At 42.0% G+C, this 21,990-nt stretch overlaps 1 protein-coding gene across 1 annotated transcript in view; it reads right to left on the reverse strand.

Annotated features, from left to right (window-relative positions):
- Positions 1-21,990, reverse strand: part of ENPEP (glutamyl aminopeptidase) — a 61,432-nt gene that overhangs the window by 32,604 nt on the left and 6,838 nt on the right. Inside the window, exons 2-7 of the mRNA XM_090036688.1 lie at positions 20,795-20,936; positions 16,856-16,987; positions 14,108-14,228; positions 8,777-8,931; positions 8,071-8,184; positions 4,825-4,959 (exon numbers count right to left, since the gene is read on the reverse strand). Of these exons, the coding sequence (XP_089892814.1) occupies positions 4,825-4,959; positions 8,071-8,184; positions 8,777-8,931; positions 14,108-14,228; positions 16,856-16,987; positions 20,795-20,936 (799 nt within the window). The remainder of the gene's footprint in view (positions 1-4,824; positions 4,960-8,070; positions 8,185-8,776; positions 8,932-14,107; positions 14,229-16,855; positions 16,988-20,794; positions 20,937-21,990) is intronic.

The raw sequence follows: 21,990 nt of genomic DNA on the forward strand, positions 1-21,990 counted from the left end.
ACCCTGGAAAGACAGAGATGGAGAATGCAAGATAAAGACCTTTGGGGGGGAAGGCTACAAGGATGTGAAAGGAGAAATGAAAAAGGAACAAGGAAACAATAGACATGTGGAAGAGAGCTGAAGAGACACAAAAATGAGGGAAAGGAAAATCAACCCCTCTGAAACCCAAGTACAGAAGTTTTAGTGTTAGTAAATATTTATTTAATATTTTGGAGGAGTAATAAAGGGATAATCATGGGCAACTGGTGTCTTCTGATTCAGGGGGGGCACTTGACTCCCCAGAAGCCAGTCAGTGACCAGGCAGGGGGGTCCCCCACAGCTGATCATGCTGATCAGGGGGTCCCCTTGTAGCCAATCATGCCAACTGACCCAGAAGGGCTAGCAGCATGCCTGGAAGAGCCAGGGGCAGGGGGGACTTCTCTTGGTGCCCCCACTCACCAGCTGGTCCTCTCAGGGGGGCACCAATGCTCTTGCCATCATCTCAGTGGTGAATGCTGGCTGTGAGGGGGTGCACCAGCGCTTTCATGGAGTGCATATGAACCCCCGTGCACCTCCTACGCATCACCACTGGGGATAATGTTTCAAACTGTTTAAAAGCACTGCTATTCTTCTGTGAAACCAGGTGTTTATTTCAGTGCCAAGAAAAACCCCAGTAAAGATAATGTAACTAAGGGGACATCTGGCCTTCTCAGAATCGCTATGTACTGGTTCAATAGCATAACCAGGGGCAAGCAGAGAAACCTCCCTGGGTGCTGGCCAAGCTGTGTACCAGTCTCACAGTGGCAGCTAGAAGTTGCGACTGCCCCTATGTGTGGCAGATGCCTGGCTGTCTTATTCCTCTTGAGTAGCTGCTAACAGGGTTTGAGTAGACTCTCTTTTCCAGGTAATTGCTGTAGTTTTCCATCTTGCAGGCAGGTGGTGCCTTCCATCATAAGAGGTTTAACTCCTTGTTATAAAATACATTGAGAAATGATTTCCTAAAGTTCAGAATACAATTCTCTCTATGAAGAGGATATCACATATGGGAGATAATAACTACTGATTAAAAAGCCACTTTTTATGGTGTTTCTCAATCTTTCCTTATTGCCAGCCTTTTATCTGAAGTCAGCTCTTGCAACGTTCTCCCATTTACTGTTGAAAGTCAGAGTAAAAACGTATCAAAGCAAATGTTATCTACGGGTGTGTTTAAACATGATAACAGAGAATACAAGATCCTAAAGGGCAAGTATGTGCAGGGTGGATGATTTTCTTTGAAAAACATGCAATATGATCTAAAGCAATGCCTCATGACCCCTCTAGTCATCTTCCATACCTTCTCCAGGGGATTGTGACCTACTGACTGAAAAACAATGATGTACAAAAACACAGACCCAGTTGGTTTCATAACTTTCTTATCTTTTAGACCATCTGGGCCAGACCCTTAGACAGGGTAAATTGGCATTAATCAGCTGAGGTTGATGGGGCTCTTTTGATTTTACACCAGCTGACTAGCTAGCATGCTACAAGAATGGCTGGACAGCTGACAGGATTGTGTGTCAGAAAATTTGGACAGTCTGTTGCTTAGCCTTCCAAAACAAATGTTGATCCTTGCAATAGCTGACTTCAAGCAGGGCTCACATTTTTTCCATTCCCCACCATTTTAAAGCCATTTAAACACTTTTCAAACAGAGCTCAAAAATGTTTCTACTAAAAACCTATTATTGGAGGCCAAATGATGATGGAAGACAAGTTGTCATCTGAAGGGAGAATGTGCCAAATTTGGAGACGTCAATTAAATTATTAGATCTTAGAGATCTGGATTATACTATCCTCTTAAATCCAACTCTTAAAGCCAAATTTAACTGCTTGGTCACTTATACTAGCTGTATAGTATCACAGGACTCTGTTAACTGAAGTGGCTTTACTACATGGATAATAACCTACCAATTCGATCATCTTTTGAGTATGTTTTACAGAATACATTGTGATGACTCCATACACTGTTAGAAAATTAACTGCCTCTTTAAGACTACACAAACATTCATGTGCTTGACTGTAATTCATATTAGAAAATTATTCTTTAATTTTCAAATTTCAAAACCCTTTTATAAGGGGGTTATTGTAATAATTATTTTTAAATGACATAAAAGCAGCAAACTTAACTTATTATCAAATGCTTGCAATAGCTAAAGTTAGTTCCACAAAGTAAGGATAAGCTGTATCGTATTGTAAACTATTCAAATTGTTTAGTAACTATCCTCATACAAAAGGGGTGAGCTAAAGGAGTTTTCTATCCAGTTTCTTACATATAATAGAAGCATCCAAGCATCTTAAGTTGTAGAAAATGGGAGCATCTCTCTCACTAGTTGTGGTAATGAAACTTAAATCAGACTTTGGTTCTGAACACTCTAATTGTCTTGGCTTTCACTGATTTGATTAAGATCTTCACTGCTACCAGGTTTAGGTATTATGATGGGTATGGATGGACTAAATATTTATAGTGTAATATATTCTGATTATATTGCTGTGTGTAAGGGCTAACAATTAAAAAGGGAGGGAACTGTAAAAGAAGAGGCCAATTCAGAGGTGCATCTGGCCAGTACTGTGCTCCTGGAGAGTAAAAAGAGATTCTAGCACGCTAGAAGATTTTGTTCCAGATCTAGGTCCAGCCAAAAATCAATGATGTACAGAGAAAGAACAGGATGTATTAACAGAAAAAAAACCTCTCTCACTAGCAGGGTAGTAAAGCACTGAAACAGGTTATTCAGAGAGGTTGAGGAACCTCCATCCTTGGCGGTCTTTAAGACCTGGCTACAAAAAACTTTGGCTGGGATGATCTAGTTAGGGATAGTCCTGCTTTGAGTAGAGAGCTGGATAACCTAGATGACCTCCTGGGGCCCCTTCCAACCCCAATTTTTTATGATTCTATGAATAGCAGATGCTACATCAGAATTTCTGGATAGAGGACTCTCAAGGAAGGCTCTATATATACCATCCATGGCCCATCAGCTAAGGAACTGAACTCAGTGGGGCCACGTCCAGACGAGCATGGCTATGCAGTATGTGGCTCTACAGACATATCTTTGGTACCACATACCACATGTTCAGGTGTACTCTGCACTGCAAGGGAGTAGTGCGGGCAGCTTTTTGATGCCTGGATATCCAGAGGTAAAAAAAAAACAGCACAAAAAAAGTGGAGTGGTGCATATGGGGGCAACATGCACCACTCAAAACCAGAGCCATGCTCCAGCTGACGGCCACACTCTGAGCGGCAGAATCACCACTGCTGCAGCCCCAGGAGGCCCCCAGAACCCCAGGTAAGGCTGCTGGAGCCAACCCAGTGCTGGCCCCAGTGCTGGCCCCTACCCCACCCAGGGTAACTTGCCATGCACCAGAGGACACGTGGCACAGGCATTCCCAGGGGAGAAGTAGTAGCAGCACAAGGTGTCCTGCTGTTAGTTGTCCCCAGGGAACCAAACATCCATGGTCCTGTGGATATGGCCAGGAAATTTTAAGCATTCTAATATTTTCTGTGAAGTTAGGCTTTCTAAAGCAAGTACTATTTGGGAGGGTCTGGATTCTGTAAGGAAAGGCTCTTCTACAGAGGTTTGGGCCAAGTGTTTGAACAATTAGTTGGAAACCTCAGCAACAGCATCAAACAAGGGAAGAGATGAAAAATGTTATAAGTCATTAAGACAAATGTTGAGTAGATTTTAAAAAAGTAAGTGGCAGAATATTTTGCAGTAATGGATACTAGGGGTGTGCAAAATGGGCTGTATTTGATTCAGATTCAGCCTGAATTGGGGATGGTGATTCATTTCAGCCAAATCTGAAGATTCAATGCTGATTCAGAGAATCAGCAATTCGGCCATAGACACAGCTTTAAATGTTTTTTCTACATACCTTGAGGTAACAGGCGTGGCTCATGAATGCTGCGATGCTGGGGTGGATGGAGCATCCCACAGGAGTGCGGAGGGTCCCCCACATGCTCGGTAGCGAACCTGGAAGTGGACCAGACGTGCTTCTGGTCCACTTCGGGGTTTGCTGCCAAGCACACTAGGGACCCCCCTCACACTCCTGTGGGACACTCCATGTGCCCCAGCACTGCAGCATTGATGAGTCACCTGGTACCTAGAAAAAACATTTGAAGTTGCATTTATGTCTGAATCTCTGAATTGATTTGAAGGGTTCTGATTTGATTCAGAGAGATTAAAGGGTCTCCTGATCTGATTTGGATTTGGAGATTCGGCGGCCGAATCAGGCCGAATCTTCGCTGAATCAGGAACCAAAGCTTTGCATAGCCCTAATGGATACCAGTCCAGCTCCTTGGCTTCCCCTTGCATGCACTCCTCCTGAAGGAAATGGCCTCACAAAAAACATTTGTACCTTTTTATATTTGCACTGTTTCAGTAGCGTTAGGAGCCTTCAGAGCTGAAGAGTAGGACAGAAGCCTACTTCATCCTCCTTGAATGGAACATTTATAGCACAGTTATTGCTGTAACTGCAGCTCATATACAGCTGCCTTAGCTTTAAACTAACTACCTTGGGTCCTGCTAACAATGTAGCTACACAAGGAAGTACCAAACATCTGGGGTAAGCCACCAGTAGTTTAACCACCACTTTTCTGCACATGCTGCATGGAAAGCATGCGTCTGCTGGGAACCCTGCTACACTATTGCTTACACTTACTGCCACTTGAAACAGTTTTGGCAGTGGTAGAAAAGATTTTAGAGAGGGGCAAGTGCAGACACTGCCTGATTATTTATGAACTCAATTGTATTTTGTCTCCTCCTATAAAACCCACCTTTCTTTATAGTCAAGAATAGGCTGTGAAGCATTTCCTACCTTGCTGTATGATATTCCATCAAATACAGATGTTATTTCAGCTGGAGATGAAACATTGACCACAATAGGATGGGAAGTTGTCAAAGAGTCCTCCTTCATCACAGGAAGTACATCATCTATTAAAACCTGGTCAAGCTGAAAAGAAAAACAAAGCATGCAAATAAAATAAAGTATAATCAAGCACAAGATGCAATTCTGAGTCTAATTCTGACGTATAACTTTAGTTGAAGTGTCAGTCTCACCTTTTGGATATGGGTGTGCAAAATGAAATTTCACCTTCATAAGCAAAAGGTATTTTTATGTGTGCACAATTCTTCTAGAGTAGGACATTTTCTCTTTCACTAAGATAAATTGCCTCTTACAAACCCCTGTTTTTCCATGTGTGTTACAATGAAATGGGGAAGGGGGAGCAGGGATAGGATGGGCACTGAAAAGGAGACTCAATTGCAGCATTAGGACAATGGGTGAGATGTGTTTTTTTAATGGTTTGTGATATTTCTGAAGCTGTTGTAACACACAGTCTATAGTAATTCCTGGTTAACAGAACAAAAAGAGTATGTATTTGTATCGCTTTCCATTACAACAACTCACTGTGGTAATCAGGGATCCTGATCCTCTTTGTTTAAACACAGCAAATTCTCAGATAAAAACCTAAAATCTGCATTTTTTTCTGTGATTAAAATGAAATGCCACACGTGTGTATATATATGTATAAGTTAAACACAATATTTTAGTAATATATTTACAATATTAATGCATTTTGGAAGCTTACCACTGCTTCAGTCATTATAATAAATTCTAAATCCCTATATATTTTGGTGTTTTATTTCGGTGTCTTTTATCATAAAAAATCAGAGCTCCCCCTGCCCCCTTCATTCACCAGGACATGGATCTAGCTGCAGCTTTCCACCTTCCTGCTTTGTGGTATTGAGCAGCCCTGATTTTATACCAGTGCCCTGCCATTCCCCTCACTCGCAACCTGCTGCCCCTTGGCCCTGTCGGTGCCTCTCACTCTCAATCTGCAACTCTTCCCCTCAGCCCTCCACATCCCCACCCCTACTGCTGCTGGGCAGGCAGGGGACAGCTTGCCATGGCAGTGCAGCCACTGTCAGGTTTCTGGCAGTGGCACCAAGTCTGCCCACTCCACTCTGCTGCAGAGGCCTGGAGGTGAGGACGGCAGCGTGGGGAGCCCCAAGGCTGCAGCAGGCAGCCTGTATCTTCCCCCACCCCATGTATAAATCTGGGAGGCATGTGTTCTCCCATGGCTCCCTCCCCAGGAGTGCATGCAGTGGCTGGGACCTGTCAGCCACCTAGATGAGCCATGCTTGGCTCCCTCCTGCTCCCTGGCCAGACCCTGCAGTCTTGCATTCCCTTCCTAGGCCCAGGCCCCACATACTACCCCAGCTGGGCAGACTCCCCAGACCTTCGTCCCTTACTGTGGGTGCCTTTAATCTGCCCCCTCCCCCCATAGACTTACCTACAGGGAGCTGTAGGAACTGCTCTCCACACTGCTTGGCTGCCATGTACATGTATGCAGGTGCACATGCATATGGCACCCCTGCCTGATCACCCTTCTCCTACTCCCCCCACAAAAGTCTGCCAACCAGTAAAGGGAAACCTGTAATTCCCCATTTTTTTTCTATTTAAAAGGGGAAAATGCATGTTTTTCCATGGTGAATGGAAAACCTGGATCCCTGTGTCTTATTTCACAGGTCCCCAACCTTTGACCCATAGCAACAATCCAGAGCAAGCAACATATTTTACCTAATATCATACTTTGCTCTACCTGTTAGCCTAAAATAACAAGTATTTTTCAAAAGCAAATTTTCTTCTGAGTATGAACAATATCACAGGGTCTAATGCTCAGCATGCTTTCTGTAAGCTGTGGACTGGAGACCACTGCCTTAGTTGAATACGATGCCATGGTTTTAAAAAAGAGAATGTGCAATTTTATGATTTATAATGCTTGTACTTATATAGGCTAAAATAAGAGTAACTAAATTTGCATTGCAGGATGTAGAAGGACTGATCCAGGAAGGATTTTACCCTTTAATGCAGCACAGTACTACACAAATGAAACTATGCACTGGAGGTCTTGCCTTTACTTGGAAGCATCAGATTTGCTCTGACCACTGCTGAAACAAATGGGCCAATGGCTGCTATTTTGGTATAAGGGACCTAATATATTAGCAGTCTAATATGCTACAGCTTCCCATGTCAAAATAAACATGTAATATTAAGAATGGACTAGAGTCTTTTTAATTTTTGGATATTTGACAGCAAAATATAAACACCAAAATTCTCCAAACTACCTTTTCTGATTCTGAGGGTCAATAGTCGCTTTGTTTATACAAGACTGTCATTCTTCTGCATCTAAAGCACTTGTAAAGAAAGCCTCTCTTTTTTTTCTGTTAGCCATAAAATGGGACTGAGTAATTTAGCTAGCAGTGCTGGAAGCTCTCATAAAAAGAACCTACCCACAATCTCCACTGTTTTAGACATCATCATGATTATTGCTGCTGTTAGCAGGCTTGTGTGACATGTTGTGGGAAATACTGGTAGCAGCTGGAATTGAAAAACTGACTCCTCTTTTCATAGGGAACTAAAAGTGTGAGGAGATGGGTTTGGAGCTGAATCTGAACAATAATAGTCCCCTCTCAAATCCATCAGAATTCAGAAGAGTTGAGATTCGAGGTTGGGCTATGGTTCTGCAGCCACTAAAAATGACACTTCAGCTGTATTGAATGATTCAAAGAAGAATCTTCATCTTTCTACAGCTTTGTAGAAATGCCAGGTCCAGGTGCAGAATCCACTTATTCATTCTTGAGTGTGAATAATATTTTACTCTTTCACTATTTTACTCGCTCTTAAATAGTACTCTCTCCAGTAAGCAAAAATGTGACTTACCGACCAGTTTCAGGCCAACATCTAGTTGAAATGAAAGTTTCTAAACTGAGTCCAGCTTGCATAGGTCAGTGTGATACTCATGGAATCTCCATTCTTGGAGGCTTTTAAGGCCCACCCTTGGCTGGGATGAAGTAGTTGGGAATGGTTCTGCTTTGAGCAGGGGTTGGACTGAGGTCCCTTCCAATCCTATTGTTCTATGATCAGTTTATTGAGTCCTCTTTTCTTTATATGCCTATATACCTATAGGTATGCATATATTCACTGTGACTCCTTATTTTCATCAGACTTATTTCACTCCATTAAATAATAACAAAGTAATAATAGGAAAAGAATTATTACCATTTCCCAATCAGCTTCTGCAGCATTTACTCCCAGGAACTCGAAGAAACTGGCAAATCCTTCATTTAGCCATAGGTCATCCCACCAGTCCATTGTCACAATATTCCCAAACCACTATAATTATAAGTGTTAAAAAATGCAACATATATTAGTGATAAGTCTATATTAGAGTTTTGCAACTCGTCTCCAAGTACTTTCACTTACTTACTTGTTACAGGATTGCAATTGTCATAAACCTCAGTTTATAAAGGGACTATCAGATCACAGCTGACTTCAACACAGAGGTGACTGCAATTGATTCATATTTTCAGCCAACTGATTTGTGTTTATAGTTTTATCCTCTTGATTTGATTTGATTTGATTTAAAGTTCAGGCAGCCTCCACTGTTTACAGTTGCATCTATCTGCATGCTCAGAACAAACATCTGCATACAGAAATGGAAGTGCACGTAACATAGGCATATTTTCAGAGGCTGAAAAACATTCTAGATGTATATATCTTATTTCCTTAGAAAAATATGCTTTCAATAATTCCACTACTGTGGAGCTCTAATATGGAATTGCCTTTGTGCATTCACTTTTCAAGTGAAGTGCATGTCTGCTTAGAAGAACTGGAAACATGATTTATGGTTGATTATTTCCACAAATAAAGTATTGCCACTGTTCATTTTCAGTGCTTTAAAAATTAAACTTATTATAAGGCTTACCTGGTGAACCAGCTCATGGGCAATCACAGCTGCTACTCTCTGTTTGTTAGAAGAGGCAGATTCTTTAGCATCATAAAGTAGGTTTGTTTCTCTGTATGTGATCAGACCCCAGTTCTCCATAGCACCGGTACCAAAATCTGGAATCGCAATCTTATCTGCATTGAAAGAAACCAAACTGACTGAATGTTGTGACATTTAAGATTCTTTTTTTTAATTAAATATATCCTTTGTTTTGTTTTAGTATGCTGATGTGTGTCTGTTCACTCACAGCACAATAATTTGTTAGCTTACTTTATGGCCAACCATTTGAGGGTTTTTCACATTACACCGCAATCAAAAAAATGAACATTAGGACCTGTTCCTGTTTTTTAGGATGCAGTTACCATAAGGCAGATCCTCAACTGATATAAACTGTCATAATGTCATTTGACTTTAATGTAGCTATGACAAATTCCACCAGAAAAGGATCTGTCTTCAAACATGGTGCTATGCAAGCTTCTGGAAGTATACATATGATGCATCACTTACTTTGGTTCCAGAAATTCTTAGTGTTTCAGGAAATAGATTCAAATGGTTTATAGCCTGCCCTATCAGTAGCATAATGAGGCATGTCATTGTTTGTCACACTCTTCTATAAAAATATTTATTGACATGTTAATTGAATTAAATCCCTCACGTAGCAAATGACATCTGCTTTTTCTCACTACAATCTGTAGGGTGACTTTTATTCCCTGTCAGTAATCAATACAAGTTCAATGACAATTATGGACTCAACAGGACTTGTATTTTTCCTGTGAGTAATGACCACAGCCTTTCTATGTGGGTCAGTGCAAAGTACAAATGGAGTCAAAAGTAGACCAAAAGCCTAATTTAGAACACTGATGGAAAGATGAAATAACCAGGCTCTATGTAATTCTAACCACCTTGATTTCTGGATCATACCTGACTACCTAGCAAGGTATATGAAACACATTGTAGAACCAGTTACAGATCCAACACAAGTAATAATGGAAGTTTAATGTAGTCTGAATTTTATTTTTGTAAGTAATCATTTGGCAAAAACTCTGATTCATTTGTGATCTAGCTAGTCCCTAATAATGAAGGATAATATTATAAAAGTATGAAGGAAGGAAGTTCATTTCAAACTGAAGAGTTGAGCTGTATGTTCCTAACAATGTGGAGCATAATCTAAAATCTGTAGGTGCATCAGATGTTAGTGCCAATCTTTAAGAAAGGGAAGAAGGAGAATCCAGGGAACTACAAACTAGTCAGCATCACCTCAGTCCCTCAAAAAATCATGGAGTAGATCTTCAAAGAATCCATTTCTAAGTACTTGATGGAGAAGAAGGTGATTAGGAACAGTCAGCATGGATTCATCAAGGGCACATCAGGCCTAACAAACCTGATTTCCTTCTGTGAGAAGATGACTGGCTCTATGGATGCAGGGAAAGCAGTGGACATAATATACCTTGACTTTAGCAAGCCTTTTGATACCGTCTCCCACAACATTCTTGCAAGCAAGCTGAGGAAGTATGGGTTGGATGAATGAGCTGTAAGGTGTACAGAAAGCTGGCTGGATTGTTGGGCTCAGTGGGTAGTAATCAATGGCTCAATGTCTAGTTGGCAGCTGGTAACAAGTGGAGTGCCCCAGGGGTCATTCATTAACATTCTGGGAGATGGATAGATTGCACCCTTAGCAAGTTCGTTAATGACATCAAGCTGCGGGGGTTTAGTAGATGCACTGGAGAGTAGGGCTAGGATTTAGAGTGCCAAAAGAAATCTCATGAGGTTCAAAAAGAAGTGAAAAGACCTGCACTTAGGGCAAAAGAATCCCATGCACAGCTACAGCCTGGGGACTGACTGGCTAAGAAGCAGCTCTTCAGAAAAAGATCTGGGGGTTATACTAGATGTTAAGATGGATATGAGTCAGCATTGGGCCCTTGTTGCCAAGAAGGCTAACAGCATACTGGGCTGCTTTAGCAGGAATGTCAGCAGATCAAGGGAAGTAATTACTCCGCTATATTCTGCACTGGTAAGGCCACATCTGGAGTACTGTGTCTAGTTTGTGCCCCCCACTATACAAAGGATGTGGACAAGTTGGAGAGAGTCCAGTGGAGAGCAATAAAAATGGTTCAGGATCTGGGGCACATGACTTATGAGAAGAGGCTGGGGGAACTGGACTTATTTAGTCTTCAGAAGAGAAGATGGAGGGGAGATTTGATAGCAGCCTTTAAGTACCTGAAGAATGGTTCCAAAGAGGGTGCAGCTAAACTGTCCTCAGTGGTGACAGATAACAGAACAAAGAGCAATTCTGTCAAGTTGCAGCAAGGGAAATTTAGGTTGCATAGTAGAAAAAACGTTCTCACTAGGATGGTGGTGAAGCACTGGAACAGGTTACCTACCTTGGAGGTTTTTAAAGCCCAGCTTGATAAAGCCCTGGCTGGGATGATCTAGTTGGGTATGGTCCTACTTCGAGCAAGGAGTAGGACTAGATGACCTCCTGAGGTCCCTTCCAAACCTAATTTTCTCTGATTCTATCAGCACTTCATGTATTATTAAGACAGGGCAAAATTCCACTTTTTGGTATAGGTGGGGCCACATCAATGTCCTGGGACTGAGTTGGCTCCAGCATCAGATATAATAGACGTGTGAACTTTGTCATGAAATATAATTAAAAGCCAGTCCAAAATAGGGCTGTGCAAAATGGCTATGTTCTGTTTGGCTTTGGATTCAGTGTTTTGGAGGGATAGTTATTCATTTTGGTGTTTCAGATCACTGTCCCATTTCGATTCAGCTGAATCTGTTTCGGAGTTTCAACACTGTTTCAGTGTTTTGGCCATAGGCTATAATGGGGAATCACTAACATGCCTATAACTTTGTCATTTCTTGCCTGATTCAGATGAAAATTGCAGGAATGGTAGCCCCTTCCAAGGGCACAAGGCTTGCCAAGTGTCAAGGAGATAGGTGCAGGGGTTTATGTGAAACAGCACCTCAAACTGTTCAAAGCAAAACTAGTATTACTTGCAGGCAATAGCAGCCTGCTGTTATCCCTCATACAGATCTGGGGGCCCACACCCCGCAGGAAGAGTCTGGCACAGCCCCACAGCCCTCATGGGGAGGCATGGGCTGCTGGATCTGCATGAGGGATGACAGGATGCTGCCGCTGCCAGCTGAGGCCAGCACCAGAACTGGGCTCTTCCTGGCACACGGCACGAACCGTGCTGGGCAGACTCAGGGCCAGGTGCTGACTCCAGCTGGCAGTGGCAGCATGCTGTCATCTGAATGCTCTGCATCTGGGGAGTGCAGAGCTTTTTTTTAAAAAAAAAAAAATGCATCACACTCCCTGGCTGCAGCAGCAGCAATTGGGGACCCTGGGGGCTTGTGGCAGAGCCCCCCCCATGCAGCACTGATCTGACCCCCCTCCGCCATCTGGCACCCACATGGCAGTTGCCCCATGGCATGGGTGCAGTGCAGTTCAGCACAGTGCTGCACTCTGTTTGGAGCTGGGGCAGCTCCATGTGTCAGTTGGAGCTCTCTGATCACTTCCCCCCAACTCTCTGATCATTCTCTCAGCTGTTCCTGGGGGGTGCAGGCCCCTGGATCTGTGTGCAGGGTTTTGGCAGGCTGCTGCTGCTGGCTGGGGAAAAAGCCCAGAGCCGCCACCTTCCCCAGCTGGCAGTGGCAGTCTGCTGTCATCCTGTGTGCAGATCCAGGGGGCTGCACCCCCTGGGAAGAGCTGAGGAAAGCTATCAAAGATCTGGGGGAAAGATAGGAAGCTGAGGAATAAAACCAGGAACTGGGGGAATGTTCAAGGATTTGAATATTCCCCCAGCTCCCTGAAATCTTTCCCCAGCTCTTCCTGGCAGGCGCAGGCCCCTGGATCTGTGCTGAGTGGCCCCTGAGGCAGCACTGAAGTCTTCCTGGTGCTTGGCGCTGGGTGTGCTGAGCAGTTGCCGCTGGTCCCAGCCTGTAGTGGCAGCCTGCTGAAACCCCACATGCAGATCTGGGGGCCCATGTCCCACAAGAAGAGCTGGGGAAGTGATCAGAGAGCTGGGGAATCAAACCGGGAGCTAATCTCAATATCAGAGCAGCCCTTCCTGCTCTCTTCCCCCTCCCTATCCTTAGTTTTTGTTTCCCTGCAAGCCCGGCTCCAAAACTCTGAAATTCTCTGAAACATTTTGGAGCTTTCCGTTTCGATTCAAGTTCAGTGTTTCAGGCACCGAAATGGCCCAAAACACCTCTGAAACGAAACAGCTGCCGAAATTTCACACAGCCCTAGTCCAAACAACAACTTGGAACCAGTTTATAAGAAACAAAAAGAGCTATCATTCTAAAACCAGATCTCCTAATTTTAATTCCATTTGTAGGATATGTAGAAATTCATAGTGACCCAATTGATATTGAAGACTGCATCTAAAGCAACTATCAAAGACTAATATATCCCTTACTTTATATGGAATCAATAGGGTGTATAATGTTATTTTGTTTTTAAAAAGAAAGGCTTCTTTTTCTTCTTGCTATCTTCACTTTTTTCTATTTGAAGTTTTCATCCTTTTATGTCCGTGAAACTTAGTAAACTACTACTTTATAGCAGGGGTCACCTCTAAGGCTCTTTCACAGCACCCATGGTATTCCAGCATTACTGTTTGAGACTGCACAAATCAAATCCAGATTTCAAAATGTCTCAGGTACAGGAATGCTTAGATCCCGTGTTTTCTTTTGGTACATTAGAAAGAGTTGCAGCTGAATCTGGATCCGCATCTAGGCTTGTCTGGATCTGGGTCTTCATTCAGCCCATCAGCAGAAAATTAAAAATTAGACAGAAGACCAATTCAGCCATCATGGAAATAGGTGCACACCACTTAATTCCCAGTTAAAAAAAAGAACTTGACTTACACTCTTTGTGTCACTTACATCTTCACTTACATCATTGCTGAATTTGCTCCAGAAGCTTCAGTGGAAGTGGAACATGTTTATCATAATAGAGCATCTGGCTCTATTTAGCCCATATTGTTTTTTCTACTGATGTCACCAATGTTTTCCCTTATTTACAACTGGATACAAAAATAGCTGCACTAGCATCAGTGTTTGAATTCAGCTGCCAGAACTAAGGGAGGAGAACATCTTAATTAAGTTCATAACTGACATACTAGGGTGACTTGAACGATAGGGATGCCAACAGATGTTGGCACAACTTCAGAAATTAGAAATAGAATGTTAAGTCCTCTCTTTTCCTGCTTTCCCCACCCCCATGAAATGATAGTGATTCAAAACAGAAACAAAACTATAACTGCGATTAAGAAAATGAAGAACATAGGAGGTCATAATCACCTAATTTTGGAAGAGAATAGCTCATGTTGAAGTAGCGTTCAAAGAAGTCAAATACAACTTTTGTAACATTTGCTGCGTATTCTGCTGTGTGTATCTGCTGTGGCTGTGCATAAATCCTGAGCTGTAAAACCAAGCAGAGAGATGAAATGGAAGTCATTCCCTTTAAACAGAGGAAATCAAAACAAGCCGAACAGAAGAAATCAAAGTAAGCACTGACATATCATTTCACACAATGGTGAATCTTCTCCATATAACTGGCTGTGATATTAATACTATTCACTAAATGAGGAGTATCCAACTCATCTGGCCCTGTGGGCTAGATGAGTGGTGCAGGCCAGGCCACAGGCCATGTTAATGGCAAATGGGCAGCCCCATAGGCTGGGTAAGGCCCATGAAGCTGCCCCCACACCCACCCATGCTGGATCCAACACATACAATGGCTGTTCTAGCTGGTCTGGGAATGGACCTGCCTATGCAGAGGCAGTCCAGTTTTTGAAAGGCAGAATGAAGGAAGATCTTTACTTGTGGTAAGTAACTGAGTACCAGCAGCTATGGAGCCAAGCCTACTCATTAGGGCTGTGCGAAATTTCACTAGGTGTTTCATTTTGAAGCTGTTTCAAGCTTGAAACAACAGCAAAATCAAACTGAAACAAAAGGCTTTAAAACAGCTTTGAAATGACATGAAAGCACTTGAAATGTTTTGAGTTTCAAAGCCAGGCTTGCTTGGCTTCAGTGCCAATCCCAGCCGGCAGCGGGAGCCTGCTGTCATCCCACATGCAGATCCAGGGGTTCACACCCCTAGGAGGAGTCTAGCACAGCCCCACAGCACTCCTGGGGGTGCAGGATCTGTGTGCAGGATGACAGGAGGCTGCAGCCAGCAAGTGATACAAGTTTTCCTTTCAACCTTTTGTGGTGCAGTTTCCCAGAAACATCTGCCCCTATCTCCTTCAAACTTGGCAGGCTTCATGCCTTCAGAAGGGATTACCATCCCTGCAGTTTTCATCTGAATCAGGCAAGAAATGACAAGGTTTTAGGCATTTTCATGATTCCCCATTATAGCCTATGGGCAAAACATTGAAACAGTTTTGACAAAACAAAACAGAACAGTGCTTTGGAATGAAACGAAACACTGTCCCTTCGAAATGGCAAAACAGAAGTTGAAATGAAATAGTGCTGTTTTGCACAGCCCTATTCCTGTTCCCTGTGCTTTGGGGGGAAAACAGTGTGTTGTGTAAGAGATGTGGTATCTTTTCAGCCTCTTCCTAAACTTCCCATCCATCCTGATTCTGTTTATTGTCTCCTTCTGCTCCTATCTTAGGCTATGTCTAGTCTACTGAGTCTTAACCACACCCCTGAGGATGTGGTCAAGGGCTTAGATTCAAAGCTGACCGAGTGTGGTCTGGTTTCAACTTATTGTCAGGTTGTATCTACAGTGGCAGTGGTATAAGTAAAAAATAATTCCAAGGGACAAAGATTACACACTGTGCAATCACATTTTTATTTCTTCTCCCTTTCCAATTCCTTAAGTTTACCTATTGAGACACTCTCTTTAGGACCATTGTACATGGCTTCTCTGCAAGTAGCATTGTATGGCCTGCTAGGCTTTTAGCAAAGGAGTTGGCCTACTTTAGAAGCAGTGCTAAGGAAAAAGAGGTCAGGAATGAAGCTGGAATGGCCAAAACTATATTCAATTGACTAAAGCTTTGTACAAAAAATGTGACAAAACACTGGGGGGGAGGGTTGTAAAACCCAAATTTGCAAAGTAATGGCCATTTCTGATGTAGGCAAATATTGATCCCATTTGCAAATCGGGGAAATTAAGGAAGAATAGTTTTAGCAACTTGCCCAAAGGTTATATAAAAAATCCATGGCAGAGCTGGGAGGATAATCCAGAAATCTGTACTCCCAGTCATTAGGCAATGTTTCCTCTAAAACAGTTATAAATTCCTCAGAGGAAATGGTGGTAAAATTAGCCAGACTGCAAAGCTTCGGCTACAATTTGAAGGAGAAAGAATGAAAGTACAACTCTGGAAAAATCTTCATATTTCACAGTGAGTTGAGTATTCCAGATCAGGGTCAGGGAAAATGAGGGGTTTGATTTAAAGGTCAAATACTAATTGAAACTTCAGCTTCAACAACTCAGTTGTTAAGAAAACTGTAAGCTATTTCCACAAGATTTTTGCATAGTAGAAATCTCCTGAGACTAGCTACCCCTTTACAAGCTGTTGGCTGAATCCAAACCAGAGCTGAAAAATAGATTCCTTACTCTTTGGTTTTAGTTTGTGTCCAGAAATAATAAGAGCAGATCTAGATTTTGATGGTTCAGATCAAACCTACTTGGATCACTGGGGTTCAAACCTGAGGTTCCAGTAATTCAGGGAGAGGACTGCCTCTTTACAAGTTTCTATTGTACCAGTCATAACTGCGGTCTCTAGGCTCTATTACAACTTACAGTATCTAGTTTTAAACAATAAATGGAGCTCCACTCCACCATTATTTACTGTAGCTAATTACTAAGTAAGAGAGAACAGGTGCAACATGAATTCACAGATTTTAAGGTCCCAAAGAAACTACTGTGAACATCTTGTTCAGCTTCCTGTATAAAATGAGTAACAGAGTAGGGAAAAGTAAGCCATATATATATATGCTGACTGCTGATTATTTCTGATTGGTTTCATTGATTAAAAATTCAAATCACTGAAAACATTTAATTTAAACCTCTGTGTTCGGAATGAGAATCAGACTTACCGGTTTTCCACTGGCAGATATTTTTTCTATAAAGCTAAACTGGTGCACAGCAAAGCATACCAGGTAAGTGCTCATGGGAACAGATTTTTCAAAAGTAGTCCTGGTCCAGCCATTACCCAGTGGAATGATTTGCTGCAGAAGTTGAAAAAAAAATTATTTTGAAATTACAAATGTGTGCATAAGAGTGCGAGATTCATATGAAAACCAGAGCTGTAAGAGAATCATGAATAGCCTCTCCTGGCTCATCTCTCAGTTTACACATCTCATAGGATGGGAACATGTAAAGTGATTTCTCCCTGCCCCTTAAAGCTGCTGTGCTTATGAGGGTGTTCTGTTTTTATGCACTAAGAATAAGGTTTCCTATTTCTAACTGTATCTGCATTTTAAGAAGTCAAATTATGTATGTTTGTATCTATGTAATCTTGTTTAAATGAGGCTTTCAACAAGTTTTAGTATTTTTTAGCTAGTCCTCTTCAAATGATTGTGTAGAAACAAAACAATAAACACTCCAACATTTTCAATGAATCAAATAATGAACTAAATTTTGCCCTCAAATCTGAAAAGAGTGAGATAATATACATTTGACCAAATATAAAACTTGGTTGTGAATCAATTGAAATTCTAAATTACTTTTTTTTCTACAGTTGTATTTAGTAGTCTTAAGAATTTGTTCAGGATTTTTTACCATGTTTTAAAAAATAAACTATTTCCTGAGAGTTCACTTCAGATATTTGCTATTTACTACTAGTTATGTGGTTTATTTTTTCTGTTTCTTGATTTGGATGGATTTCTTTAAAAGGAGATAAGCAAACAACAGATATAACAAATCTAATTAAAATGCAATAAATGTGTGAGACTCATTTACTTTTTGTGTAAATGTCTACAGTTTTATAGGATTAACATATTTTCTCACTGCCAGTAACAGTAAAACAAATTATGGCAATTTGTTTGCTATTCCTTTCCCCCCGAATCCCCTACCCCCACACACATTATTTGATCAGCTCTGTTTTTTGTATCTCCCATCTCCAATATCACTTGGAGTTTATAGGACTGAAGCCCAAATTCTCACAGAACAATTAACCAATCCAACTGAGTTTCCCCTGGTTTTGTACAAGGGAATTTTAAATAATTTAAAGCAAGATGACTGATCAGTCCAACTACTCTGTGGACTCCTCCAGGTAGCCTTTGATTCTTGGAATGCCTTTCACAATCTATTCAGTACACCTCCACTTTCAGCTCACTCATATTATCACTAAAAACTCCTTTCGAACTTCCTAGAGAAAAGGTGACAAATAGATTTCCTATAAAATATCATTACGTTTCTGAACTACTGTCTGAGTGTACAGTTGAAAAAAGGGATGTTGGTAATACATACCATAATGTATTAAAAACTTCACTCACTAGCACTACGTCCAAAAAAGACTTGATGGTCATGACTGACCACAAGATGAATATGAGCCACCTATGCAATGCCACAGCGGGCAAAGCAAATAAAACCCTGGCTTGCATTTACCAATGTATCTCAAAAAGACCCAAGGTCATCCTCCCACTTTACTCGGCCTTGGTGAGGCTGCAGCTGGAGTACTGCATCCAATTCTGGGCTCCACACTTCAGAAAGGATGTGGAGAAGTTCAAGAAAATCCAGAGGAGAGCCACACACATGATCGTTAAGTCAAGACAGCAGGCCTTATGAGGAAAGTCTGAGAGACATGGGACTCTTCAGCTTGGAAAAGCACAGGCTCAGAGGGGACTTGGTGGCAGCCTATAAATGCACCAAAGGTGTACATCAGGACCTGGGAGAACGTCTGTTTACCAGTGCTCCCTTAGGGAAAACTAGGTCCAATGGTCATAAACTGCTGGAAGACCATTTTAGACTGGATATAAGGAAAAACTTCTTTATTGCCCGAGTCTCCAGAGTCTGGAACAGACTCCCCCAGAAGTGGTGCAAGCACCTACTCTGGACATGTTTAAGTTATGTTTGGATGCTTATCTTGCTGAGGTCATTTGACCCCAGCTGCCTTCCTGCCCCTTAGGTGGTGGGGGGGCTGGACCCAATAATCTTGTGAGATTATCTTCCAACCCTAATGTTTATACTAAGGTTTTTCATAGACAAGGTAGCTGTAGTTTTCAACATGGTAATAAGTCAAGGTACATCTGTGTATCTTCAATTGCCTTGTCCAGATAGAATTCTAACATGTTAGTTAACAAATAATATAACAATCCACTTTTTCTTCTGTATGGAAAACAAGGCCTTCAGTATATGACAAAACTGAATGACAATATTATCATCCCTGGACCTCTTCTCCTGCTCCACCCTATCATTTCTCCTACTGTTTGTGACAAACTTGCTTATCTGTCCTGTTCACCAGTTAAATATAAAGCAGGGTTCTCTCCCATGTGTTTTCCATGATGATACCTAATGTACTTCGATGTCTCATAGAATTATTAAAAAAAGAAGTTGGTCTCAGCTTTAAGTTTGTAAGTGGTCCAGCAGGCAGCTCTGTCTTTGACAGAACAATTCTCTCAGTTATAATGCTAAAGAGAAACCATGTCTCAGCTTCTTTCAGCAAAACCAGATACAGTGAAGCAGCTATATTTTTTGCGTGTGGGTAGGGATGGACAGCGTATAAATTTCCATGGCTTGGAGGCTGGGTGCCACTTTTCTTTTTTTAACTTCATTGACAACTTTCGGATCTATTCATTAGAAATTATACATGGGAGTCAGCACTGAGTCAGCCTATTCATCAGAAGCTCTCTTGGCTGCCAGCCACTGGACTTTTTCAGAGGTGGACAATTTATGTCCTTGAGTTTCCAAAAAAACTTCCACTTTGGTCAAAAAAGCTATTTAGGAAATGCCAATCATGGTGGATTGATAAATGTCCAAACCTCACCAATAGGACTGAATTAATCCCATTAAACTTGCAATTAAAGAGGAGTGGGTAGGGGAGAGAAACTCCATCAAACCTGTTTTCTTGCTAAGCAGGTTCTTTTACTATTAGCCTGTGATCAGCAGATGCTTGTTTGGTAATATTAATATTTTAATAGTTATTGTAAGCCTATGAGACTGCACTATTAGTAAGCAACTGGATTTCTGTTAGCAGCCTCCAAAGACTTCTTCCCTGTGCCCCCACTCTGTCTAGCTGATGTCACTGAGGAATCTGCCATCATGTATATATGATCAGCAGAGACAGCAAATTGACTAGATGTGGTTATGTGGGAATCTAGGGTTAGCTACAAACAGGGCGCATCTACACATACCTATTAATGCACAGCAATAAACTTCAGACCTTATCACTGCCAGATGCACGTCTGCATGTGTACCCAGGATCGCAGTACGTTGAGCTAGGGTGGAGCAGCCCCTGCTCTCAGGGAGCCCTGGGGATCAGCCTGCCAGCTGGGGGCTACTCCTTCTGGCTCAGTCAGGTGTAGGAGCTCACTGGGGCACAGTGGTGCTTCAGCACGGGTCTAGCCAGCAGGCAGCACCTGCACTGAAGCAACCTTATACCCCAGCCAGCCCCTCCAGTGTCTACAAGTGCACTGCTGTGGAGTTTTTGACTCTGCAGCACGATAGTGCTTGTATTTACAATACTATCCTGTTGCAGAGTAAATTAGTTTAGTTTATTCTAGCCTAATAGGGGCATGTGTAAATGCGGAGATGTTTACTGAATTGCTAATTGGTCTACTGTGCAGTAATTGTCTCATCTTTCTTGCACTGGGATTGGCACAATAAGTCTGTGTTGTGTTCTGCTGCTGAACCTCTCAGGGCTAGAAATACAGAACTTGTAAACATTCTACAAAATAGGACAAATTATATTTACCGAGCCCATGCTGTGCAGCTTATCAGATGAGGAAGGATCTGTTAACATACTACAAGTTACTTGCACAACTGCTTTGCAGACTCATTCTATTTAAATAGTACTTTTAGGCAGAAATACATACCTCCACTGGCATATTTGAAAGTGCTTTGTATGCATCTTCATGGATGATAGTTATGTTGTAAGTTGCCTTTTTGTTTGGCTCATCAAAGCAAGGAAAGGACTTCCGCGCATCAGTTGGCTCATGATCTGTGGCTGCAATGCTCCTTTGAAATAATCAAGATGGTTGCATTTTACTAAGCCTTCATTATACATTCTTCATGTTTATTGCAATGTAACACTCTAAAAGGGAATAGAAGTTTACAAGCTTTCTTTTTTTTTTTTTCTACTTGTCTTAGGGCCCCTCTACCTGTGCAGGTAAAGGTGCAATGGGATATAATGTGCAATCTACACATACATGGCAGGAGGCATGATTGTGGGATCATGAATTAGATCTCATTATACCTTATTGCCAGTGCTGGGGGGGGGTCCAATTCTGGACACCCCCTGCACTGACATGAAGCAAGTTCTCACGGCTGGGAGACCTCACAGTTAACGAGTCGCAGTCAGGGGGTGCCCCATGCACTCCTGTGGATGGGAAATACAGCTACCATGATCTTCTAGCCCTGGGGGTGTGCAACTCCCACCCCAGCTGCAGTTTGCTGCTAGGATCTAGAATTGGCAGCTTCTGGGGCTGAGAGTCCTAGTTGCAGGACTCTTAGCCCTGGTTGTGCATGATGTGGCTGGCCCCAGCCACAAGGGTGACCCTGCTACATGTGCAACTTAAAGCTTGATAGCAACCAGCTAGAAAGTTAGCACACATTTTTTAGGTCTAACTTTATAGCTGGTTGGAGCTTTTTATGTCATGACTGCTACTTTGCCCATGTAGCTGGTCTCCCAGTAATTGCACTATTAACCAGTTAATTGCAGGATACCTGTAATGTGTAGAAGGGGCCTTATTCAAAGAAGTATAAGATTATAATAATACAACTTAAATATTGTATGACGATTAAATATCAGGTTCATAAGCCTTGGGCTTCTGTTACTGATGGCTTGCAGGTTTTATAAGCAAAAAAGCTCTGAAATTACTCATTACTAACAGGGTACACTTACACATCTATAGGAGAAGGAACAATGAAGCACAAATTTTGTTCTCTTTGCCAACCTAAGTAGTCCCATTCACTTCAGCTCCCAAATAAACATTACTAACTAAAAGGAAATTGTGATTCTCATCCAGTGATGACAGCTGTGGCCAGAAGAAACTCCACTGACTTGTGTCCA

The sequence above is a fragment of the Crocodylus siamensis genome, chromosome 2 (assembly GCF_052110815.1).
Source record: "Crocodylus siamensis isolate JL-2025a chromosome 2, ASM5211081v1, whole genome shotgun sequence".
Taxonomy (NCBI): Eukaryota; Metazoa; Chordata; order Crocodylia; family Crocodylidae; genus Crocodylus; species Crocodylus siamensis.